The 24,896-nt window shown below is 39.9% G+C and overlaps 1 protein-coding gene across 1 annotated transcript in view; it reads right to left on the bottom strand.

Annotated features, from left to right (window-relative positions):
* Positions 1 to 2,539: 2,539 nt before the first annotated feature.
* The window catches only part of CCDC6 (coiled-coil domain containing 6), a 117,598-nt gene continuing 95,241 nt past the window's right edge, over positions 2,540 to 24,896 (bottom strand). Inside the window, exons 5-9 of the mRNA XM_011988327.1 lie at positions 23,107 to 23,267; positions 17,386 to 17,542; positions 14,559 to 14,659; positions 5,262 to 5,386; positions 2,540 to 3,898 (exon numbers count right to left, since the gene is read on the bottom strand). Of these exons, the coding sequence (XP_011843717.1) occupies positions 3,704 to 3,898; positions 5,262 to 5,386; positions 14,559 to 14,659; positions 17,386 to 17,542; positions 23,107 to 23,267 (739 nt within the window). The 3' untranslated portion in view covers positions 2,540 to 3,703. The remainder of the gene's footprint in view (positions 3,899 to 5,261; positions 5,387 to 14,558; positions 14,660 to 17,385; positions 17,543 to 23,106; positions 23,268 to 24,896) is intronic.

Here is a 24,896-nt window from a genome sequence, read left to right as displayed (position 1 = left end):
ATGCACACACACAGCACCCATGCTATCAAGACACAGGATTTTTTTCAGTTGCCTCACGAGAGGCAACCTGGGCTTGGCAGTTAATGAGAACTGCTGAGCATTCCAGAAAATGCCCCCCATGACTTTATGCTAACAGCTGTGTGTATGTTTTAATCAAAAAATTAAAGACAAAGAAAAACTAAAAAAAAAAAAGAAAAAAAAAAAAAGAAAAAAGAAAAACCAACCAAACAACAACAACAACAAAAAACAAACAAAAAAACCTACCAAAAACCTAGAAACCCCTTAATCTCTTACAATGGCTCTTGAGCATGGAACTCATGTAGCAGCATCAATGGCTGGCTCTTTAATAATTTGGAAATAAAAGGTTGTTTTACTATGTATTTCTTTGGTAGTCATCACTACAAAGTTTTCAGTGTTGGTTACCTATAAGACAAGTACTAGACAGAAGATCAAGTTACACAGAAATATTTCTTCTGTACTGATAAGATACAAATATTGAGCTCTCAAAGCACAAGTTACTATGCTTTTTCTTGCCTTATTGGGCATTCTCTAAAAGCAAGGCTTTGTGCAGGAAAAGTTCATGTCTACCTAAGGGTGATACATGTTCTATTTTCCTACAAGTGAACAATGAACAAAAATTCACATTATCAGTTGTTTCTGGTTGAATCCATTAGAAGCCAATTACAAAGGGACAGCAGCACTTGGTGTCAAAGCCACTTTCTGGTCACACATTCATTCCATGGTTGCTAGTCAGTATCTCAGGAGGTCAGAATTTAAAACTCCTTTCAGTCAACAAAGGAGTAAGTTCAATGAAAGACTTCCACTATCTGCCAAATTTCTAGAACTCTGTCTAGAGTGCTAGCATGCTTGATGAGAGAAAGCAGTTCAGAGCCCAGAGAGGTGTCAGGTATTAGGTAAGTTAATTTGGTTTTGTATAAAAGGCATGGTAATCTGGCAACAGAGTACTTATCCTATTAGCAGCACAGTGGTAGCCAAGGGTCTCTGTCTGCAAGACAGGAAAATGAAGCTACTGAAGTCCCTGTTGCTCCCGCCTGCCTGCAGGATGGCTACTGATTTTACAAAGGCCTTCTGGGAGCCAATCCAGGGCTCACCTGGGAGAGTGGGTAACAGAATGGCAGTAACCATGTTTGGCCCCCATGAGAAGTGCCTGACTGAGGGAAGTCAGCTGCCCATGGGTGAGGGGGCTCTTGCCATTACGGGCTCAGAATCTGAATCTTACTGATCCCTGGTAGCTAGACAATTGCCAAGAAATTGTCCTAGCTGGTACTACCCAAGTGTTACAGTCTCTGTATAGGGTCCTCAAACACTTGAAAGGACATGAACCATCAAATTCAAAAGAGTAGTGTTTGTTCTATCAGTTCTGAATGTCCACAGGGAGAGGCAACTAGATTTATGCGGAAAAAGTGCTGTTTGAAGGAGCTGTGTTTTCTTTCGAACGGAAGTGACTTTGGGAACCAGAACATTTCTGCAGATGTCTGAATGTCAAGAACCTATCTCTAAAAGGCATTTATCAGGAATTGTTTGCTCACTCCAAGCGCTTTTTAAAAATTCAACATATGGCAATGTTTTAATTTTTGTGCTTTCAAGAGGTAACTAAATCAATAGGGAAGAACATTGATTTAGTTGTTCTAAATCAACAATGGAAGAACATTCCATTATGGACTTCCTTGTTTGGCTGCAAGACACTATCCACAGCATTGAAATCTATAATCTCATAAAAGATTCTTATAAACATCTACCATATTTCTCCTATAAGAAAAACTGAGAACTGTACCATGAAGGCAAAATGTTTGCCTACTCTCAGAATTCCTTGGAATGGCAATGTACCAGGAGGGTCAGTGAACTGTTGGTGAAAATTCCGGGTTTGACATGGCCCAGTCTGATCGTATCAAAAACCTAAAGCCTTAACGATTAAATGCCAAACTTCTTCCCTGCATCTGAGAACTGTATTATGATTATGTATATTACACATACATTCTAAATAAAATTTATATAGACCTACAGTTTCTTCCCAACAATTGAGTGATGTTCTCAGTTTGGGGGTGGAAGCAGGAAGAGGTGAAAAAATCTTATTGTTGCTTTTACTCTCAAGTTCTTAAAATGCTAGTCAAACACTATTATCCAACAAGACTTTTTTTTCATTCTGTTAACTCTTAAATATGTATTCGAAGGCAAAAATGGAGGTTTCTATACTGTACAATATTAAATATCTACAATGTCATGGTTCCTTATTTTTAGGAGTGTGTTTAATAAAGAGTTGGCTATTAGAGATGGTTGTCACAAAACATGGACTCTTAAAAATTACTGATAAATTACTTTTCAGTTCTCTGATTATATCCAACAGATACACATTCTTGTCATAAAATATACATTCTCTAGTAAGTTATTTTCATCCACAGCATATATAAATATGCAAACACAGGTGGTAAAAATCATTTTACTACCAAAGTACAAAACAGCAACTGCTGAAAAACAAAAATTAAGATGTTGCTAGTATTAAGAAAAGAGTGACTCAGTGTTCCACTGCAAAGTGAAACCAAATGATTTGTGCTAAATGAATGAAAATAATGTATTCAGAATATACTTCTTTGTACACTGCACTTGCTTATACTGGGTGAAATGAGCAGCCATCATTGCTAATGTGCTACTTTCCTTTATACCTTTTTTCTTTTTTTGCCAAGCAATACAGTATTTTCTGGCCATTATGCCAAGATATTCCGATAATGTCCATTTCAAATAGTATTTTCTAATAGTATTTCGCACCTTTAAAATATTTGTTCGAACTCTACTTTAAGAGAACACAAATGAAGAATGAAAGGGGAGGCCGCACTGTTTTTGTTACAATCATACTGCCTTCTGTAGCAGAAATCAAAGAACACATTCTAATTAGCCATTGAAACCACGGGTGAGTAGGACAACATTTATCGACTCATGTTAGAGGGGGCCAGGTTAGGTAGATTAACATGAAGGATAAAAAAGAGAATCACATCTTAATATACGATAATTATCCATCCCATTTATGTGGAGAAGGTACAGCCACATGATTCATTACTTTAGGCCATCTGTTTTACAAGAGACACGGATGTCAATAATACAATGAAAATAACCTGTAAAAAGTGTATCTGTAGAAAGTTCTGTTAAACAGAAAATGTGTCTTGGGCACTGATTCATCTAACTTTCTGTTCTATACGGAAAGCCAGATTTTCAAAGGTCTCAATTGTAGTGCTGAATTATTGGTATGTTTGGTAAACACCGTTATAATGAGAGAAGAGGGTAACAACAGCTCAGTAATTTACTGCAAATTCATGGAAAAAAATATAAAAAAGATATCCCTTTTCCTTTTACAAACCTAAAAGCCAGGAGAATGAAGCTCTGGGCCAAGCAAAAATTGCACACTGCTGCTGAAATACCAAATACCGAATAGCGAAGGTTCCAGCCAGGGAATGGACGTACATGAAGATTCAAGTAAAACACTGATGGAAAAAGTCGTCTGGTTAGTGTTGTAGACCCACAACACTGGCTGCATTTCTGACAAACATTTACAACACAATGGATAGTGAAGCCTAGATAACCTCAGTGCAAATAAGTCATATCCAAATATGCCAGAGAAGGAAGCCTTTGGCGTTGAGTAGACGGCTCCATTGGATGAGTCCCAACTTGAAATTCAGACTAAGCTCATGCATTAAGGCTGGGAGGAGGGGTGCACCGAATGTTGCGAAGGAGTGGGCTGCGAGGTGGCTGCTGAGGGGACCGTGGGCTGCATGGGTGGCGGAGGTGGAGGCGGAGGTGGCTGGACTGGTGTCTGTGTGTTGGGAGATGGAGGCGGCGTGGGCCGTTTGAATTTGTCAGGACTGTTGCTTCTCCGTGGTGAAGGCCTCTGCAGAGGGGACAGGAACAGCAAGTCAGTCTAGGTACAGATGGCTCACTCTACCCAACACAGGCTGACTTGGCACTGGGACTAATCAAACACTAACCAACAAAGACAAGAAACCAGGGATTTCTTTCTTCATCCCTACTGGTTTCTGAACTAAGAAGAAAATTTAAATAAGGCAGTGTTTACACTTCCACCTACGAAAAAGCTACAGAAAATGACTGCACAACTTGTGTTGAACAAATTGCTGGACTTGGGTCCTTCAATGAGAGCTGTAAAATATCCCCTTAAATCTTTCTTTCAGTGTGTGTCACCAATTCCTTCTATTGCTTATCTCCAACAAGTTGTCCATATCCTGAAAGATACAGCTCAACAAAAATGTTTTTATGTTTGAGGGCAGGCGCAGTGGCTCACACCTGTAATCCTAGCACTTCAGGAGGTAGAGGTGGGTGGATAACCTGAGGCCAGGAGTTCGAGACCAGCCTGGCCAACAGGGTAAAACCCTGTCTCCATTAAAAATACAAAAAGTAGCCGGGTGTGGTGCCATGTGCCTGTAATCCCAGCTACTCGGGAGACTGAGGCCAGAGAATCCCTTGAGCTCAGGAAGTGGATGTTGAGGTGAGCGGGCATCATGCCGCTTAACTCCAGCCTGGATGACAGAGTGAGGAAAAAGAAAAAAAGTTCCTACTTTTCCATAAAGTCCATCAAACTGGCAAAACAGCTTCAGAAATACCTTAAGTGCATTTTTAGAATAGGGTTCTTCTTTAAAATATTGGAATTTATTCTTTGAAATATGGGTATTTCTGTTATTGGAAATACCCTTAATACTCTCACTCTACTAGCTATATTGCTTATGGCTCTATTAGTCAACTATATTGCTGGCTCTAAAGAAAAAAGTCCCTTGGGTAGAGTTGGAACCAGATGCACTTAAGCTTCCTTGTAATTCACGGAGAGAAAATTCTGAGTAACATTACAAATAAGGCGAACTTCAGGAAGAATACTGAAGGTCAGTGAACTGTGAAGGTGCGGACAATAAATATCTTTAGACATTATGGCAACCAACAATAATGCTTTATAGCAAGGAGCTGGCCAGAGTTCAATCAAAGCACTGGCCAGAGTTCAAATTATATTTCACAAAGGGGAATTTTTCATAGGAAGTGAAGTGAAAGTTTTGTCTCCTGGGAAGGATTTTAGTTTCAGTACCAGAATTTGGTATCAAACTGTTTTGAAGTCTCTACAGTTTCAAGGTGAACGATGGAGGAGGCAGGAAGAAGGGCAAATGTCTAAGAGCACCGATGCTGTCCTCCGGAACACCAGTCGGTACCACTTTCAGGAGTGAAGTGCTGCTTCCTACCCCGTGGACACTTACTGTGATACCATGGGATGTTCCCATGTGCTGCACGTGAAGACCCGGGGAATTGTAATAAGACATTCCGGCTCTAGTCAGTGAAGTCGGTGGCGTGAAACCAACCGTGTGACTTGCATATGATAGACCTGAAATATAACAACAAATCAAGTATCATTTTAAGCTCAACTATCTGGTGTCTTCAACTGTCTAGGAGGTTTTAAATTGCAGTAGTTCTCCATCACCCACAAAAATACAAACAGATGAAAAGAACGGTGGGCTCACTAAATGGTGTGGATAACAAGGGCAATAAAAATTAATTCCTAGGATAGAATAGAGAGCCCAGAAATCAACTCACACATATATGGTCAACTGATCTTCAGAAAGGGCACCAAGAATACACAATGAGGAAAGAGGACAGTGTCTTCAACAGATGGTGTTGGGAAAACTGGATATTAACATTAAGTGACACTGGACCTTATCTTACACTATATACAAAAGTCAACTCAAAATGGATTAAAGACTTAACTATAAGACCTTAAACTATAAAACTCTTAGAAGGAAAATAGGGGAAAAATTCCTTGACATTGATCTTAGCAATGATTTCTTGGATATGACATAGGCAACAAAAAAAAAGCAAAAACAAGCATGTGGGACTACATTCAACTAAAAAGCTCTGGGCTAAGGAAACAGTCAACAGAGTGAAAAGGCAACCTATAGAATGGGAGGAGATGTTTGAAAACCATATACCTGGTAAGGGGTTAATATGCAAAATACATAAGTAACTCCTATGACTCAAAGCAAACAAACACACTCAAATAGTCCAATGAAAAAAGCGCACAAAGAACTTGAATAGACATTTCTCTAGAAAAGATACACAAATGTGCTAATAGACATATGAAAAGATGATTATCACCACTAACCATCAGGAAAATGCATATCGAAACCACAGTGAGATATCACCTCACAACTGTTAAGTTGGCCATTATAAAAAAAAAAAGAAAGAAAAAAGATAACAAGGGGTGGTGAGGATATGGAGAAAAAATCCTTATACATTGTTGGTAGGGATGTAAAATGGTGCATCCACTATGGAAATCAGTATGAAAATGCCTCAAAAGATTAAAACTACATGTACCACATGATTTAGCAATCCCACTTCTGGGTATTTATACAAAATAATTGAAATCAGGATCTCAAAGAGATATTAGCACTCCCATATTCACTACAGTGTTATTCACAATAGCAAAAATGTGGAGGCCAGGCGTGGTGGCTCACGCCTGTAATCCCAGCACTTTGGGAGGCTGAGGCAGGCAGGTCATGAGGTCAGGAGATCCAGACCATCCTGGCTAACACTGCAAAACCCCGTCTCTACTAAAAAAATACAAAAAAATTAGCCGGGCAAGGTGGTGGGTTCCTGTAGTCCCAGCTACTCGGGAGGCTGAGGCAGGAGAATGGTGTGAACTCGGGAGGCGGAGCTTGCAGTGAGCTGAGACTGCGCCACTGCACTCCAGCTTGGGCAACAGAGTGAGACGACGTCTGAAAACAAACAAACAAACAAAAAACAAACAAATGTGGAAACAACCTCACTGTCCATCAATGGATGAGCAGATAAAGAAAATGTGGTATATATGGACATACAATGGAATATTCAGTCTAAAAGGAGGAAATCCTGCCATATGCAATAACATATATTAATCTGGAGAATATTATGCTAAGTGAAATAAGGCAGTCACAGAAGGACAAATCCTGCATGGTTCCACCTATACGAGGAGTTTAGAATAGCCAATCTCATAGACACAGAGTAGAATGGTGGTGAACTGCTACTCAGCAGGCATCAAGTTTCAGTTAAGCAAAACGAGTAAGCTACAGAGAGCTGCTGCACACCGTTGTACTATAGTTAACAGTACTGTATTATACTCTTAAAAATACGAGGATAGAACTTATATTAAGAGGTCTCACCACAATAATGATTTTTTAAAGTCAAACCCTGTCAGGAGTTCAACTGAGATTCAAGAAGGCAAAAGACATGAGAAGGAACAAGAATAAAGTAGAGAAAATAGAGCAAAGGAGTAAATATCAAATGCAAGAAAACCAGAAGTGTCAAAAAATGTATCAATAATTGACCAAACTGGAGATAGATATTAAGTAGCCAAAGAACTCAACCTCCTAGCAAAAAAAAAAAAAAAAAAAAAAAAAAAAAAAAAAACAAGAAGAAGATAGGGAGAGTGTGGGCATGAGTGAGTGAGTGAGTGAGAGAGAGAGAGTGAGTGAGTGAGAGAGAGAGTGTATGTGTGTGTGTGTCTCAGCCATAACAGCAAACAAAAACACTGGGAATCTCACAACTTGAGGATATTCAATACAAGGAACAAAAGCCCTGCCAATGTTCCCTCAAAGAACCTGGTATTTAAGGAAGAAACAAACCCCAGTCCACCATAATGTTGTGCGTAGTCTTCATCTAGGACTCCAGGATCATCTCCACTGTGTTTTTAACATCTGTATGTCCAGACTCTCCTTACTGTTAGACAGGTTTTGATTGGGGTTCATATTCTGAAAACATCTAAAAGTGATCCTCATCTACATGTGGCATGTGCAGCCCTGGTTTCCAAGAGTTAGTGCAGAAGTCACCAGCTGGTCTGGGGTATTACTTGTTTCATCACTGCACAAATGTGGCTAGCTTTCTTTACACCTTTGAGTTCCCAACATCTACCACAATACCTAGCACGGGGTAGGCTCCATACTGGCAAAGGGAAAAGGGAAAACAAAGGAGCTCTTTGGGGAAATGTGGATAGAAATCACCTATGGACAATCACTCTGAACCTACTATCAGCTATTAGAGGCCAAGCAATGTGAACTCTACTTACTGCTTTTCTGAATTACGTAAAAACAAGAAGCTGTTAAGTATGCTTTTCCATCTGTCTTTTTTGTTTCCATGACAGAGATATTCAGCTAAGCCTTCCTTTAGTTGTGCTATTATCACAGGACTTTTCTGTGCCCTCAACATCTAATACTAACAGTTTATTTTGTGATTTGATGATCAATTAGTGATGCTTTCTATTTGACATATTTCCATTTCTAATTGTGGAGTTTTATTCACATTTACATAATGGAGGTCCGGGATAACGGACAAGTCTTTGGGAACTAAGTGGTTGTTTAATGTGGTATTTACTGGAATCACAAGAACTTTACTCATCTGGGAAAAGAAAGAAGTTGTTTTCTTTAAAATAACGTTGGAGAATAAAATCTTAATTTTATTTCATATGAAAGTGATTACATTTAAGAGAAAGGCAATAAAATATAAAAGTGGGCTGGGCGCGGTGGCTCATGCCTGTAATTGCACCACTTTGGGAGGCCGAGGCGGGCAGATCATGAGGTCAGGAGTTCAAGACCAGCCTGACCAACATGATGAAACCCCATCTCTACTAAAAATACAAAAATTAGGTGGGCGTGGTGGTGTGTGCCGATAATCCCAGCTACTCAGGAGGCTGAGGCAGGAGAATCACCTGAATCTGGGAGGTGGAGTTTATAGTGAGCTGAGATCGTGCCACTGCACTGCAGCCTGGGCGACAGAGCAAGACTCTGTCTCAAAATAGTGGATCCTTGTCTCCAAATAGGGGATTCAGTTCATTTTAAAAAAATACAGTCAATTTTCTGGTATCACCGAGTTAATTTTTCTGAAGGGTAATTATGAGTATTGCCTACTTATTAAAAAAAAAAAAAAAAAAAATCCTGGCCGGGCATGGTGGCTCATGCCTGTAATCCCAGCACTTTGGGAGGCTGAGGCGGGTGGATCACTCGAGGTCAGGAGTTCGAGACCAGCCTGGCCAACATGGTGAAACCCTGTCTCTACTAAAAATACAAAAAATTAGCCAGGCGTGGTGGTGCACGCCTGTAATCCCAGCTACTGGGGAGGCTGAGGCAGGAGAACTGCGTAAACCCAGGAGGCGGAGGTTGCACTGAGCCAAGATTGTGCCACTGCACTCCAGCCTGGGCGACACAGCAAGACTCTATCTCAAAAAAAAAAAAGAAAAAAAAAAATCTCCTTCTCTAGCTGTTATCAAGACTTCTGCATTTGGCTTCAAACTATATTCTGATGCTCCAGGTCAGTAGTTCTCAACAGTGAATATCAAAGTTCTGCTTGCCTTATCCCAAACCAATGAATCAGACTCTCCAGGGAGCTGGACCCCAGGGCAGCTGTGAAGAGAACCACAGTGATTTTATTGCTCTTGATTCAGACCTCCATGCCTCTGTTAATGGTGTACCCTAGCCTGAGAATGTCTTCTTTACCATAGCTTCTTCCTGTTCCCAGTGCCAATCAGCACCTCACTCATCCTTTGCAGAAGGCAAGGACCACAGAGTCTGGAGCCAGACTATGTTGGATCCTAGCTCTGACACTTGGCACTAAGTAGACAAGTTCCTTAATCTCATTGTGCTTTAGATTCCTGAGCTGTTCAATGGGAATACTGTAGCTACCTTGCAAGGTTGTCATGAGGATGAAATGAGATAATATCACAAAATGCTTTGAGAGTGCCGGGCAAAAGTAAGGTCTGATATGCTTTAGCTCATTAACTCCTCTCAAAGCCCATCTCAAAAGCTCTCTAAGCTGGTCACTCTCTCTTCTTTGAACCTCTTTTTAAACTATTTTACTTGGGTTTAAAAAAATTATTATTGTAACTTTTTATTTTGAAATAGTTTATAAGTCACAAGAAACTGCAAGAATATTACACGGTTCCCACATATCTTTCACTCAGCTTCCCTTGATTATACCCTATATAACAATAACACATTGTCAAAACTAGGAAATTGACATTGGTACAATACTAGTTACTAAGGTACAGACTTTGTTTGGATTTCATCAGCTTCCATGTGTGCTCTTTGTGTGCCTATGCATGTGTACAGCTCAACCATCCTTCTCCTAATCTTAACCTAGCAATGACTGATCTGTTTTCTATCACTATAATTTTGTCACTTTGCAAATGTTGTAGAGATGGTATCTTATAGTAGGTAACCCATTGAGATTAGGTCTTTTCATTCAGTTCAATGCCCCTGCAATCCACCCAAATTGTTCTAAGCGTCAATAATCTGTTTATTGCTGAACAGTATTCCATTGAATAGACATACTGCCATTTGTTTAACTACATAACTTTTTAAAGGGTATAAAATGTACACAATTTATGCAATTTATTACATTTAGCCTTGTATTAAAGTTTTTTTTTTTTTTAAACTTACTTCTATAGGCCCTGCTGTTGATTACAAGCTCTTAGAGGTTGGAAACCATGTACTATTGATTTTTGTTTTTCCTTAAGTTCTAATTATCATGCATCTTCACCCTCTGACCCAGGAATACAATAAAGGATAACCCCTCCCCACCAAAACCTAAGTTGACATTGCCAAACCACAAACACCAGCTTACTAAGTATAGTCCTATGGTTTTATATCAAGTCTTTGCTGGAATAAACTTCTTCTGCTTTGATACGGAAATGTATTAACAAAAGCCAAAATTCTAAGATTTATTTCACTGTCAAGACTGCAAATTTAAAAAATGATTAATTAAAAGCGACTCATGACTGAGAAAACACATTAAGCAATATAAAACAAGATACAAAAGCATTTCATAATATGTATGGAACCAACTACCTGAAGGAAAATTGCAAGGGGTAGGATAGGAGACACCTGAAAACACTAAAACATTAACACTGCCTTTGGATGAAAGAATTCTGGATTTTATTTCTGGTTTATTATACCCTTCTGACTGCCCCCAAGTTTTTTTTTGTTTGTTTTTAGACGGAGTCTCACTCTTTTGCCCAGGCTGGAGTGCAGTGGCGCGATCTCGGCTCACTGCAAGCTCTGCCTCCAGGGTTCACGCCATTCTCCTGCCTCAGCCTCCCCAGTAGCTGGGACTACAGGCACCTGCCACCATACCCGGCTAATTTTTTTGTATTTTTAGTAAAGACAGGATTTCACCGTGTTAGCCAGGATGGTCTCAATCTCCTGACCTTGTGATCTGCCTGCCTTGGCCTCCCAAAGTGCTGGGATTACAGGCGTGAGCCACTGCGCCCAGCCCCCAAGTTTTAATATATCTTTGCTAAAGAAAAAAAAAAATTGTGGAAACAAATTAAAGGCAGGCACCTTTTCTTCCTATTTGACACATACAAGTTATATATGAAAACATCTTCCTTGTTAAAATTCAAACAATTTAGATACAATATCCTCTTTAACTCTATCTGATCTGGCTTCTGTCCCTACCACTCCATCACAAACTGCTCTAGCTAAGGTCAGCGGTGAGTTCTGTGCTGCCAGTCACCATCACAGATCTCCACTCCTAATTTTACTTGACCTTGCAGCTGAACAATCCCTTCTTGGTGAAATTCTTTGCCTTGACCTCAGTGACATCATATATCAATTTTCTTTCCACTTTTCTGGTAGCAACTTCCTAAACTCCTTTGCCAGGTTTTCATCTTACACTTGACCTCACAGTTGCATAGCCCACATTTAAGGAGTAGAGTTATTTCCACCTCCTTGAGGATGGAATATCTACATATATTATCTGGAATGCTCTCCGTGAGGATTTGTGTCTTCTCCCTTGTTTATTTATTTCGTCATTTATTCATATCAGTATGGACTTTGGATATTTGTTTGATGTTTGAATTATATTTTATAATGTTAAATAATGTTATAATATAGTAATTAATACTGCTCAAATTGTTCCAGTTTTGGTGTCTGGGAGCTCCTGTATCCCTCTGACATACCCTCATCACTTTGTTGTCTGGGCACTTCTTTACTCTTTTGCACTACCAGATATCTCACCCAGCTCATCTCATACATTCTGTGCCCCAGCTCTAGAAATATTCACTTCTCCAAATAGCTCTAGTTCTTTCAATTGGCGAAAGGAATTTGAAACCATTATCTGTGGGGTATGTTCATTGCTATGACGGTGCAGACCTATTTTTTAGATCTCATTATCACCTATCCTTAATTCAGACACATCAAAACAGGCTGAGAATGTCCTTTATTACACTGCATAAAATGATGGACAACCTGAAAAGATAACACTCTTCTTATATATAATTCATAAAAGCAGTCCAAATATAATAAAGATGATACTCTTTCTTAGTTTTAGGCTACATATTTTCAAGTACATTTTCAATATGTAATTTCCAATACTTCAACAAGTTAGTGAAAACATGAGATTTCCAACGTCAACCAGAAAGGGAGGACAATTCAGAGCCAATATGTTTAAAATGGAAATGAATGCTATTCAAACAGCGTATTTCCACTAAGGAAGTGATTAGATATTCTTAATACTCAGAGCCACAAATGTTTCCAATAAAAACTAATGTGAAAAGAAAACTGGAATATTCAGATTTTGGTGATCTACTACCACTATGTATAGCACTACAACGTACTAGATCAGAATAGAGTAATTCGGCTGCCAAATAGATAAAATCTCCTTTGGTGATGTTATAGAATTTAAAACAGGATAAAAATATTCTCATTTAGGCTAGCTGTAAGGAAAAAATCTAGGTGTTACTTATGACATAGTTTAAGAAAAGTCAAATAGCTTACCTATCCAAGCAAGCCTCACACTTGATGTAGGTACAGGCACAGTGAAAGTAAAAATTACGTAAATAGAGTAAGATTTTTCTGAAGAATCTTTGTTAAAATATAAGGAATATTCCAAACCAAGGTCTGACATTCGTTCTTTTTCTTTTCTCAACGATTGCAACAATCTTTTTAATCAATCGGAAATTACATGCCTCAAAGGCTTTAGGTTTAAATAAATCAAACAGGGTATTAAATTATATTTAATATGAATCAGCATCACTATCACAAAATAATGAAATAATCCTCCATTTTACTTCTTCCTGACTCATGACTTCCTTTTACATCAATAAATCAAAAGGCCAAAAGGACCTTTATCATGGTAATGAAACCCAAGTGCTATTTTGGGAAAACTGAGAGGCAGCTAGAAGAGAAGCCTCTGAAGAGAGATTTAATGGCACTGGAGGGTGGAAGAAACAGGTTTGGGAACATCCTTTTGGCAAGAACAAGTTGTGATGATCGCGCCACTGATCTCTGATAGAAAGTCCTTCTGCTTTGCAATCAGCATCTTTACCCCTGCCTGACACCAGAGAGCACACTGGCCCATCGGTACAAAGGCGGCCTCCCTTTGTACTAGACTTTTGACTTTTATCTTTTGATTGCCTCTTTAAATAAAAAAAAAAAAAAAAAGTTAACGGCAGCACAGTGCTGTGAACTTTTGTTATCCTGATGCAAAGCTGTTTCACTTTATAAAAACTTTATGCTGCCATCCTTCAAAGCAGTCACCCCACTCTATTCTGCTGCAAAACTCTGCCTCTGTCACCCTTCCCTCCACACTTTTCTCCCAACTCCGTTGAAAATCTGCTTACCAGCAAGCCAAAGAAAATCAGTCTCATTATTTTGGTAACAAGATGCGATTCTTTGGCCCATCACCTTTTCTTTTCTCCCCCTATTCCACTGGCCACCCACTCCACCCTCTGCTTCCTCTTTCTCTCTCACTGGATCAGTTACTTGTCTTCCTGGCCTGAGAGCCCCACGCTGTGCTGGTACTGAGCCACAGAGCTCAGGAAAGAGTTTCTGGGGTCAGATGGAGACAAGCAAGCCTTTGAGGGAAAGGCTGTGAGGGCAAAGCCAGAAGCAGACAGAAGTTCACTCCTGACAGAAGTTCGTTCCCTCTTCTGCAGCCTGCCTACTAGGGCCAGGTCCCACTCACCAATCAGTGGAAATATCAGGAGGCAGCTCATGCTAGAAAGAACACACAGGCTTTGTAAACAGACAGGCCCTGCCTTGCCCCTTCCTGGCTGTGTAACCAGTAGTGACCCTCTGAATTGCTGGTTCCTCATTTTAACATGGGGAACATGATGCCTACATTAATTATTCTGAGGACAAAAATGAGATTAATGTATGTGGAATATTGTAAAAGAACCCATAAAACGTGTGCTATGATGCATCTTGGAAATCTACCTAAGGCTTTTTTGTCTACCCATCAGCACTGAAAATCATACTCAAAGACATTCTTCATTTTAAAAAGGTGTTTTAAAGTCAAATTCCTTTTAGATTTAAAAAAAAAAAAAAAAAAGAGAACCACCAGCTGACACTATAGCATTTATGCTCAAAATTTTCAGACTCTTAGCCTTGAGAGTGATGAGTTTTTGATGTTTTTGAAAAAGACATGATTATTATGTTTCCAAGATTTTTATACACTAGAAGGGAGCATAGTCACAGTTGTCTATTCAACGTACCAGGAATCAGTCACCAAAATAGCCAAAGACATATGCTCACCAGGTGATATAGGCCTGCTTGAACTCGGAGAAGGCGTGTAAGGGATCGGGCTGGACACAGTGCGAGGTCTTAATCCTTGTGCTGACATCTCATTAAAATACCTAAGAGGAGAGAGGAGGAAATGATAAAACCCCCTGTATTTAAATAGTCCTTAAGAAAGTTTTTAGGAGAAAATGTTTGGGGTTCACACCTTGAGGTCAAAATCCTGAATGTTTACATTGATGTTACAGTTAGAAGGTATTTATAAAATGGACTCCTGAGTGACACCACTCTGCTGTTTGACAAACCTCACTCCAAGGGGTACCAGTTGGGAGATCTAGGATGTTTTAGCTCAGGATAGAAGCCGGGTGAAAGAGGTGCACTACACCACAGAGAGGACCAGTTTTTCCTCCACCACACAACAGCTATGCTGGAATTCACCTTCACTGTCCCAAGAGTTACAAAGATATTCACGTGTTAGTGCCTACATTTACATTGTTATTTGAAACTCAAAACCAAGCAAGCCCTCTGACATTTATGTCATAAAATTAAAGCCTACAGATACTTATTCCTGTGAACTGAGTATCAACTGTTTACAAGCAAGTCCTGCTTAACAGACAGTCAGTCACACACTAGGATTTAATGAGACTTGAGCACTGAACACCTACAGCAGGTCACGCTTAGCCACACCATGCTGAGTCTGCCTTTTTCCTGGATTCAGAAGTCACATCAGACCCGAAAATGCTGAAGTGTGATCATCAGGAACATCAGCTTATGCTCTGTGAAACGAGCAACGGAGCGCTGACGAGGAGAAATTGCTGCTTGAGAGACTTCCTGATAAACCATCCTGCGCGAGCGACCCACCCTAGTGGCAACAGGTGGAACTTCTTGTACTCTACACATCCACTAGTAGACAAGAGGCATCTTGTGGTCTCTTAAATGCTGGACCATTTTCTTTCTCCCAAATGTAGTATCATTGTTCCTAGTAGGGGAAGTATTTATTGGGCAGCTGTGGATAATCTGACCTACAAAAGGTAGGGTAAACTTTCTGAAATGAATACCGGCTCTGGAAAAAAACATTTATCTGGAAGGCTGAAACTGCTTCACGAGTGACACTGCAGTCAGAGGACATTATTTCCTTAGAGTGTCTCTTACCCCAAACTGGGTCCCAGATGCTATATAGGATCTGTATCTGAAGGTAGTTAATAAGCTATTTAGTATTCTAGCTGGCAGTTTTAGTCACATAGTTCTTAAGGGATATAGATTTTAGAAAGAATAGGGAACTGTAGTTTTATAAGGCAAAGTTTTGAGAAAGAATAATAATCTTTTATTATTTCCCAATGAAGAAGCATACACATAGGTATTTAAAATAGGATAAACTGTTATTGTTTTCCTTTTTTTCTCATTATAAAAATATAAACTTTTTTTTTTTTTTTTTTTTGAGACGGAGTCTCGCTCTGTCGCCCAGGCTGGAGTGCAGTGGCCGGATTTCAGCTCACTGCAAGCTCCGCCTCCCGGGTTTACGCCATTCTCCTGCCTCAGACTCCCAAGTAGCTGGGACTACAGGCGCCCGCCACCTCGCCCGGCTAGTTTTTTGTATTTTTTAGTAGAGACGGGGTTTCACCGTGTTAGCCAGGATGGTCTCGATCTCCTGACCTCGTGATCCGCCCGTCTCGGCCTCCCAAAGTGCTGGGATTACAGGCTTGAGCCACCGCGCCCGGCCAAAAATATAAACTTTCATTACAGATAATCTTAAATTTTTCTTTAAACAATAATGTCACTGTTCACAGCAAACTGATCAACAGTGTTGTTAGTCCTCTAGATATATTCCATAACAGAAACAGAATGCGGATGTGCTAACATTGTCTATATGTTTCAGACAGCTCGTATTGGCATCAACAGACAGTACTACTTGTCACAGCCATGAGTAGCCCTGGTTTGAGACACCGAATGCCCAGTCCTGCTGGAGGGACCCCCAAGAATACTCAGTCTTACCTCTCACACTAAGATATGGCCCATGTAATGCCAGGGCATCCCTGATCCAGAAGGGAGACTTTCCTTGCAGAAATGTAATTCTCTAACTTCTGGGTTTCTCCGCAGATTAAACATTTTTTTCCCTTTATATTTGTTTGTTTTCTTACCACTATACCTTATCCCAAGTTTAGAGAGGAGGAAGAGGGAGGAGAACTGGATGAGGCACAAACACTCAAGACCATTTCTGCTAGTTAACCAAAGGATGGGTCTCTCATTCCAGATCACTCACAGTGGGGCAATGAGGGGATTCACTGCTTAGGTTTGAACAGATGAATACAATCCATTAGTTTTATTTTTTTTTAAGTGGCTACAAAACGGCTCAAAAGTTATCAAGTGTGTTAAGACAAGTCCTTGGGATTTCAACAACCTCCACCTGTGTCCCTGCTGATTTTTTCACTGCTGATTCTTTTCAACCTATAAATGCACTGTTTTCCTCGAGCTGCACTATAGCTTGCTTTATCCTTATACAGTACAGCAATTAATATGTGCCCATGCTTTAAACAGATATAACACTGGATTAAACTAATTCAACAACAAATGCAAACTCTGCTGCTTCTCTAATATAACGCTGTCTCCATTTCTCTCCCCACCAAATAATTTTAGAGGTGATTTTTTTCATCTTTTTGTGTTTAAGGAAAATGTTCAATCTTTATCCCATTCTCGGCATCTGCTATAATGCAGTGGCATTCATTAGCACAATAAATACATATTTAAGCTATCCCCTTATACACCTAACAGGATACCAAAGAAAACCCCTGTAGAACCTGGGTTTTATTTTTTAAACAAAAACAAGGCTCATAGGACATGCACACACCTTTCGTCATCCATTTCTAAGCTGGACTCACTCTCGGAGAGCTGTCGACAGAGCGCTTCTCTTCTCTCCATCTCCCTCTGCAGCTTCCTCTGCAGCCTCAAGTTCTCTTCCCTCATGTGACGTTCCTCCTCCAGATACTGTGCCATTTTCTCTGAATCTGAAAAGTCAGAGTTTTCAATTAAACCATGTTTCATGCAATCATATCCAAATCTGAAAAAAGGAGACTTCAGTTCAGCCCCTATGCCACAGACAGAGGGAACCGTTACAAGATGGTCTTTCTGGTCGGGTATGGTGGTTCACACTTGTAATCCTGGCACTTGGGGAGGCTGAGGAAGATGGATCACCTGATGTCAGGAGTTTGACACCAGCCTGGCTAACATGGTGAAACTCAGTCTCTACTAAAAATACAAAAATTAGCCGGACGTGGTGGCAGGCACCTGTAATCCCAGCTATTTGGGAGGCTGAGGCAGGAAAACTCCTTGAACTTGGGAGGTGGAGGTTGCAGTGAGCCAATACTGAGCCACTGCACTTCAGCCTGGGCAACATAGCAAGACTGTCTCAAAAAACAAAGAAACAAAAAAGATGGTCTTTCTCATTCTCCTGCACATAGATGAGATATGGATTTAAAGTTTATCTCAAGTATAAAAGTTTACCAATGATTTGCATTTAGAAAAAAATATAAAAGGCAGTGTTGGCAGGTTAGGCATCGTCACTCCCACTCATTTGCTTTCTGAAGTGCTTTAAGTAGACGAGGAAATGGTGGAATTGTAGCTGAGTCTACAAGTAGCCACTACCAGAGCTCTTCTCTACATTGCTGGAGCTGGGAAAGGAGGGAGGCCCAGATTCTGCCCACGGGCAGACCTCAATTTGGCTGCCTCTCAACTCCAGACACAGCGAGCCATCTAGGGGAACCTGTGACACCTGTTGGCATCCCCGCTGTGCACAGGGGTGGTGGCACACCAAGAACCACTGTACTAGAACACATGTGATAACAGTTAACATTCTTTTCATGAGAATAGACATTGACATAGTAAACCAGAAAACTTTAGATTAATATTTCCAAGTCTAATTTGTGGTATGTGTGTGGCTGTCTGTCACCCTGTCTCACGCACATGCTATGACAGAGGGCAGGTGAAGACCTGTATATAGCTGGCACCTCTTGGGATGGCATCTTGCTTATGACAAATACCCTTTCCTCAGGAGCTCCCCCACAAATCCAGGTCTCTGCTACAGCACCCATCTCCCAGGACAGAGCTGACTAGCTCCGGGACTAGATGTTGGACCCAGGCTGAGCCACTTAGACCACCTTTCCCAGGAATCTGAAATGGGGAACTGACATCTTTATGGGGATCCAGGGTCTCCTCCAGCTAAGTTCCCTGGAGCCATCAAAACTCTTGTCCTTCTGAGGTTATTCTTCACAGGATTCTGTGCCATACTCCGCAACCTTCCAAAAAAAGAAAAACACGTCTTCCTTCCTCTTTTGACAACCTCCCCGCCGCCCCCATTCCTTTCTGGTTTATCTCACGCAGAATCTGCTACCAAGTAACCAGAATTATCTAATACAAAATGTGGTGTCTACCCATCTTCTTGCTTCATTTCTTTTCCTTGTCTTTGTCAATGAACTTGGGAAAAGTAAAATCTCCATATACTTATCTTTTCTGAAAAGCAGTTACAAATTCAGAGTAGCCATAAGCACATCTAAGAGAGTTTCCTGTAGGCTGCTGTTCCATATTGTCAGTTCGGTCCAAATTTAGGGAAGAAGGAAGGAGCTGTATGCCACATTGAGCATTTTTCTCCCACAGACTGACTCTATTTCAACTCTCAATGCCCATCAAATTAGTTTTAGTTTTAAGCAACTCTACAAAAGTCTGACATTTTAGCCAATAAATACTTCTGATAAGTATTCAATGGTTTCCAAGACAGCATCATTACAGAATATACAAAAGCTCTTGAATATCCTTATTTTAGAAATTCAAATAAAAATATCAAAATTATTAAACACTATTACGTGCACTAAACACTAAATCCCTTGGCTGTTTCAACACAGCCAGAAACCCTGCTGTCTAATCCAGACGCAAAAATCTCTTTAATTGAAGGCATGCTGGGAAAATATTTACAAAGTACACTTTTAATATAAACGACTAAATTATTTCATCCCAAATACGCAAGCATGCAGAATTTTTCACTTAGCTCTACAGGAAACAAAAGATTGACCCCTTGGAGTATTTGCTGTTTCTAGAACTAGAAGGGTGACTGTCAGAGCACGCTGACCTTCTTTTCCACAATAGGAATCTTATAATGCCTTTTACAGGAAAGGTGCTGGAGACTGCCATGGAATCCTTTGCAGAATTAACGATTAGTGAGGCTCCAAGAACAATAACCAGAGAACACTGTCTTTCAAAGAAAATGGCAATCCTTTAGCACTGGGGTGGCCGGGGGTGGGGGGGTTGGGAACTCAGCAGGGGGATCCTTAAACAATATATCTATAGATAAGAATGTCCCCTGCAGTGACTGGCTGGGAAGACTTCCTGGCAGTTCAGCAATTGACCTAGAAGACAGAGGCACAGAGAAGGCACCAGGCCCAACACCTCTTGGTGTCACAGACTCATACACAGAAGGTTGTCACCAGAGCATTCCTTGGCTGCCCCCTGCTGGCACACAGCATCACCTGACTGGATCTGTTCCTATGAGTCCTCCTCCTTCCTCTTGCACACAGAGCTCCCTAGTACTTAGAGGCCACAGCTTGTATCTCCCCAGGTCTACAGCCATCTCCCAATATAGTAGGCCCTCACTTAACATCATCCACAGATCCTTAGAAACTGTGACTTTAAGTGAAACAACATATGTATGCCACAGGAACTTAACTCTTCTTTGTATCAGTTAGCCTATGGTAAAATTGGTTTGGTTATACAGTAAGTTGTTTCACTTAAAGTCTCAGTTTCCAAGAACCCAAGGATGATGTGAAGTAAGGATTTACTCTATTTAGTCAAAGATGGTGTGAACTGAGGATGACTTCCACAGAGATTCCAAAGAGGTGGCTCCCAAATGATCCAAAGGTCTGCATGGCTTGCATTCCCTTTCAAGTTCATGGTTAGGAAATACCAGTGCCCAGACCATACCCCAAGCCCATTAAGTCAGAATTCCAAGGATAAGTCCTAGCCACTGGTCTATCAAAAGCTGGCCAGGAGATGCCAACATTCAAACATTACTGAGAACTGTTGAGAGAGACGTTCAAGTTCAGATGCAGTCAGGCTTGGAGGATGAGGAGCCACCTCCCACAGCTGCATCCAAAAGAGGCCCAGGTCATCTAACCTAAGGAGAACGCAAGGAATGGATGATGAAAAGTCATTAACACATCCTTTAGGCCCAATCCAATCACTGCAAGCAGCTAAGTGCCACTGCGGCTTCTTTAGTTCAGCTTTCTCTGTCCTCACAAAATCGGAAATAGCACTTACAAATGCCTCTGTTAGTATCTGCAGTTTCTTCAGAGGCTAAACAGTGCAGTATGGAGACAGTAGTAAGCATAAATTCTCCCCAAATTCCTTCTAAAACTTTTGCTAGGGGCACAATGGAGCAGTATAAATGAGGAGGAAAAATGCAAACTGACAGCACTGGAAAGAGTTCAGGAAGGTGCTGAAAGATATTTGTGTACTCACATGGTAAAAACTCAAAAATCTTAAAATAATTAATATTTTATAACTATTTGATATATCTCATTTGATTTTCACTGAATGAACACACATAGTAATTATCAACCTGAGGTTCACATCAGGATTACTTATACACATATTTTTAATATGCCCCTTTTTTACTCCATGGAGTAAGCCCAGAAACCTGTATGGTGCTAGAATCATGATTCTCTAAAGATGTCCACATGCTAATCCCCAAAACCTATAAATGCTACTAACCTCACTTGACAGAAGGGCCTTCACAGAAGTGATTAAGTTAAGGCGCTTCAGATGGGTAGATTATCCTAGATTATCAGAGTGGGCCCAACATAATCACAAGGATCCTAATAAAGGGAGGCAGGGGAATCAGAGTGAAAAGAAGATGTAACAACAGAGGCAGAGGTGGGGTGGTACGACTGCAAGGAAGGGGCCACGAGCCAGGGAATCCAGGCAGTCTCTAGAGCTGGAAAAGACGAGGAAACAGGCTCCCCAACAACCTCCAGAAGGATGGCCGCCCTGATGACACCCTGATTTTAGCCTAGCGAGTCCCATCTTAGAACTGTAAGATGGTAAGTTTGTATTGTTTTGAGCCTCTAGGTTTGTGGTAATTTCTAATAGCAGAAATAGCAAACTACCACACCATATTTCTCAAAGGCTCCAAGGATGATGCTGATGCACCATCCCAGATGCTCCACGGCACAGGAATTTGTAAGGAACTTCAGAGAAGAAAACAATGGTAAGAACCACTGAACTTTTTAAAATGCATATTCCATGTGGCCCAACAAATCCACTTTCTGGAATCCATCCTGAAGGTGTTCTTGCACAGGTATCAAACATGTGTACAGAAATGTTCATTGTGGTTGTAGCATAGCAACCAAAAAAGGGCCACTGGTATGGAACTAGTTGAATTATGGCATATCCATACAATCAAATACTATGCAGCCTTTAAATAAGGGATGAAGGCAGCTTTGTGTGTATCGGCAGGGGAAAAACTACAATGCATAGTAAGCGAAAAAAGAAAGGTGTAAAAAGGAGTGTGTTCATTGTGTTACTACAGCTGTCCCTCAGAACCTGTGACTCCCAAGTATATCAATATGTGTGCATACTCAGGTCCCACAGTCAGCCCTGAGGAACCCACAGATAGGAAAAGTCAGCTTTCCACACCTACAGATTTGACATCCCATGAATATTGTATTTGCCACCCATCTTTGGTTTTGGATGCAGAACCTCCAGATATGAATGGACAACTGTATTTATTGAAAAACAAATTCCACAATATAAGTAAACTAGCACAGTTCAAACCCATGTTGTTCAAGGGTCAACTGTATTTGTATAAATAAGTTTACACACAAATATATCTGGAAGAATACAGTACAAATGTATAAATTGTGGGAATAGGGTGGCTAGAGACTAGGAATGAGAGGAAGACACATTTTTTTCACTGCATACCTTTCACTGAATTATCTGTTCAAAAAAATAAATTTGAACAGCCAAAAACAAACAAATAGGAGAGACCCAAGAAACTACACAGGGACCTAATCAAGTATTCAGAAATCTAGTCCTTTGATTTTTCAATTCAACATCTTAGCCTCTTCCAAAATATTAAGTATACATTTCAAAAGCATTTACTCTTCAAATAGCAAGAACAAATGTCAGCTAAGGTTGAATGTAGTAGTAAGGAAGGTAAACTACTCTCTGCCTTAATATTTTGAAAGTGCTTTTGAGGTCTGCTGCAATATTTTTGTCAGCACAATCCTAGAGATAAACATGGCAGAGAAGATTTAAAATGTTACCTGTGATCCTGGATGTTGCTGAAATTACTTGAATTATTTTCTGGAAGTATTCTAAATGGTTTTGTTCTCCCCTACTATAACACTCAAAAAAAAAAAAAAAAGATTCCATTCCAGGATAATAAACTTAGGTAAACATGCATCAGTAATATATGAATTTAATTATTGCATATTCAATGGTAATTCAATATTGGTAATACCCTATATTTGGTAAAGTTATTAATTCTACGGGCATAAAACTAGTGAAACCAGAGGCTACGTACGCTGTAACTGAGCGGCTCTTAGTTGTTTCTTCAGCCGTTCCACTTCATTCTTTAAAAACCTGATGTGACGCATCATATTTTCTGGAGAATCAATCTCCATGGAGATATCTCTAGGCGATGGTGGAGCAGAGACGGGCTGGTCTAATTTTTCCTGCAGGATTCTTCATTGAAAAGAAACATTTCAACAATGACAAACAGTTTTCCTTGAAAAGACAAAACACCACACTAGCTGGCAGGTTTGTTTTGAAAGCAAGCTCCTGTTTACTGTCAGAATTCACAGGGTTGCTTAATTCCTCTGCCCATTTTACATCAAACTTCTGGTTGCCCTTATCTGGTATCTCAGGCCAAAGGGCAGAGCTGATTCTAATCTCCTTTTTTCCTTTTAAATGACTACTGGTAATTAAACAATACTGAAAAGTCTTTATTTAACATCTGGATCTGATAATTATGCCTGGAATACAGTATGCACTTAGAATTATCTGCTGACTCAATGTTCAACTTCTTGGGTTTAGTGCATGAAGATGCTGAGGAAATTCCACTTTCTTATCTTCTAAGATACTATGAATCTCCTTGGAGGGTAAAGTAACATAGAGACTCAACTTCTAAAATTCCCTCCTGCAAAACTAATTGCAAGGGCATGGCAAACTGGACTAGGTGCCCTTTGCTTTTGGGCACAGCAAAGGTAAAAAGTTAAAAACAAAACCAGAATTATCAGGTTAATAATTAAAAATGCCACCTTCTTTACCAATTATTTTTATGTTGAATGATGATATTCAATGGCTTTGACCTACAAAATGAAAACTTCCATACTGTTCAATCCAATAATTTGGCACTAATACATGTAAAACCTCCAACTGCCTTCTACAAAGTCTTCCTTTGGCAACAGATCTCTAAATCCCTTTCCATAGCTGCTGGGGTTTTTGTTTTGTTTTTACTTTGTACCTTTGAGTTTGTCCAAGAGCAAACTGAGTTACCTCTATCCAGGTCTACCCTTGAGAAAAATAGTGTGTTAAAATATTATAATGGTTCCTGCATTTATTACATAGAATGACTTTCCATAATTCAACTTGTTAGTATTGCTACAATAATACGTATCAGCAAAGCACAGTGGATATGATTATACAAGTATTTCTTATAGATATAGCTCTAATTTTCACTTTTATTAAAGCTATGTGGTATGCCTATATTTTGCAAATGTAGACATCAACTCAAAACAATTACAAATATGCATCCAAACCAAATACTTAAGGAGGAAAGACTCTGGGTAGCAAACAAAAGATCTTGGTGAAATGGATTAATGACCATTTTTTAAAAACTCACTTTTTATACCCATACACACATTTCACATACAGAATCTTCTTCCCATTCTTACAAGCCCTGCCCCATACACTCCCAGAGTACTCAGTGCTCGAAAACAAGGGCCTAACTATCTTGCACAAAGGGGTTTAAGAAATGTTTGCTGTTAAGTGACATTCCACTTTAAAGTATATACATTTTACACAAAGAATCCTAGTCTTAAGTATGTAAAGGTATTTCTTTACAGTAGGCTTTAAAACAATTTTACTATTAAAATCTCAGGCTTCCTAATAAAGTAAATTCCAGAGATGTAGAAATAATAGTACATAGTATACCCTATATACTTTAGAAAACAACTGAGGAAGCCAGTTTAATAAGGTGGAAAGTTGAAATTGCAACCATCCTTGAAAAGACTTTAAAGGTGAACAACAGCAGCATGACTAATTCTCTCATAGCCTTGTAACACCAAGTGAAAAGAAATTCTACTGGGACAG

The sequence above is a fragment of the Mandrillus leucophaeus genome, unplaced genomic scaffold (assembly GCF_000951045.1).
Source record: "Mandrillus leucophaeus isolate KB7577 unplaced genomic scaffold, Mleu.le_1.0 Scaffold327, whole genome shotgun sequence".
Taxonomy (NCBI): domain Eukaryota; kingdom Metazoa; phylum Chordata; class Mammalia; order Primates; family Cercopithecidae; genus Mandrillus; species Mandrillus leucophaeus.
This window is presented reverse-complemented; position numbering and strand designations above follow the sequence as displayed.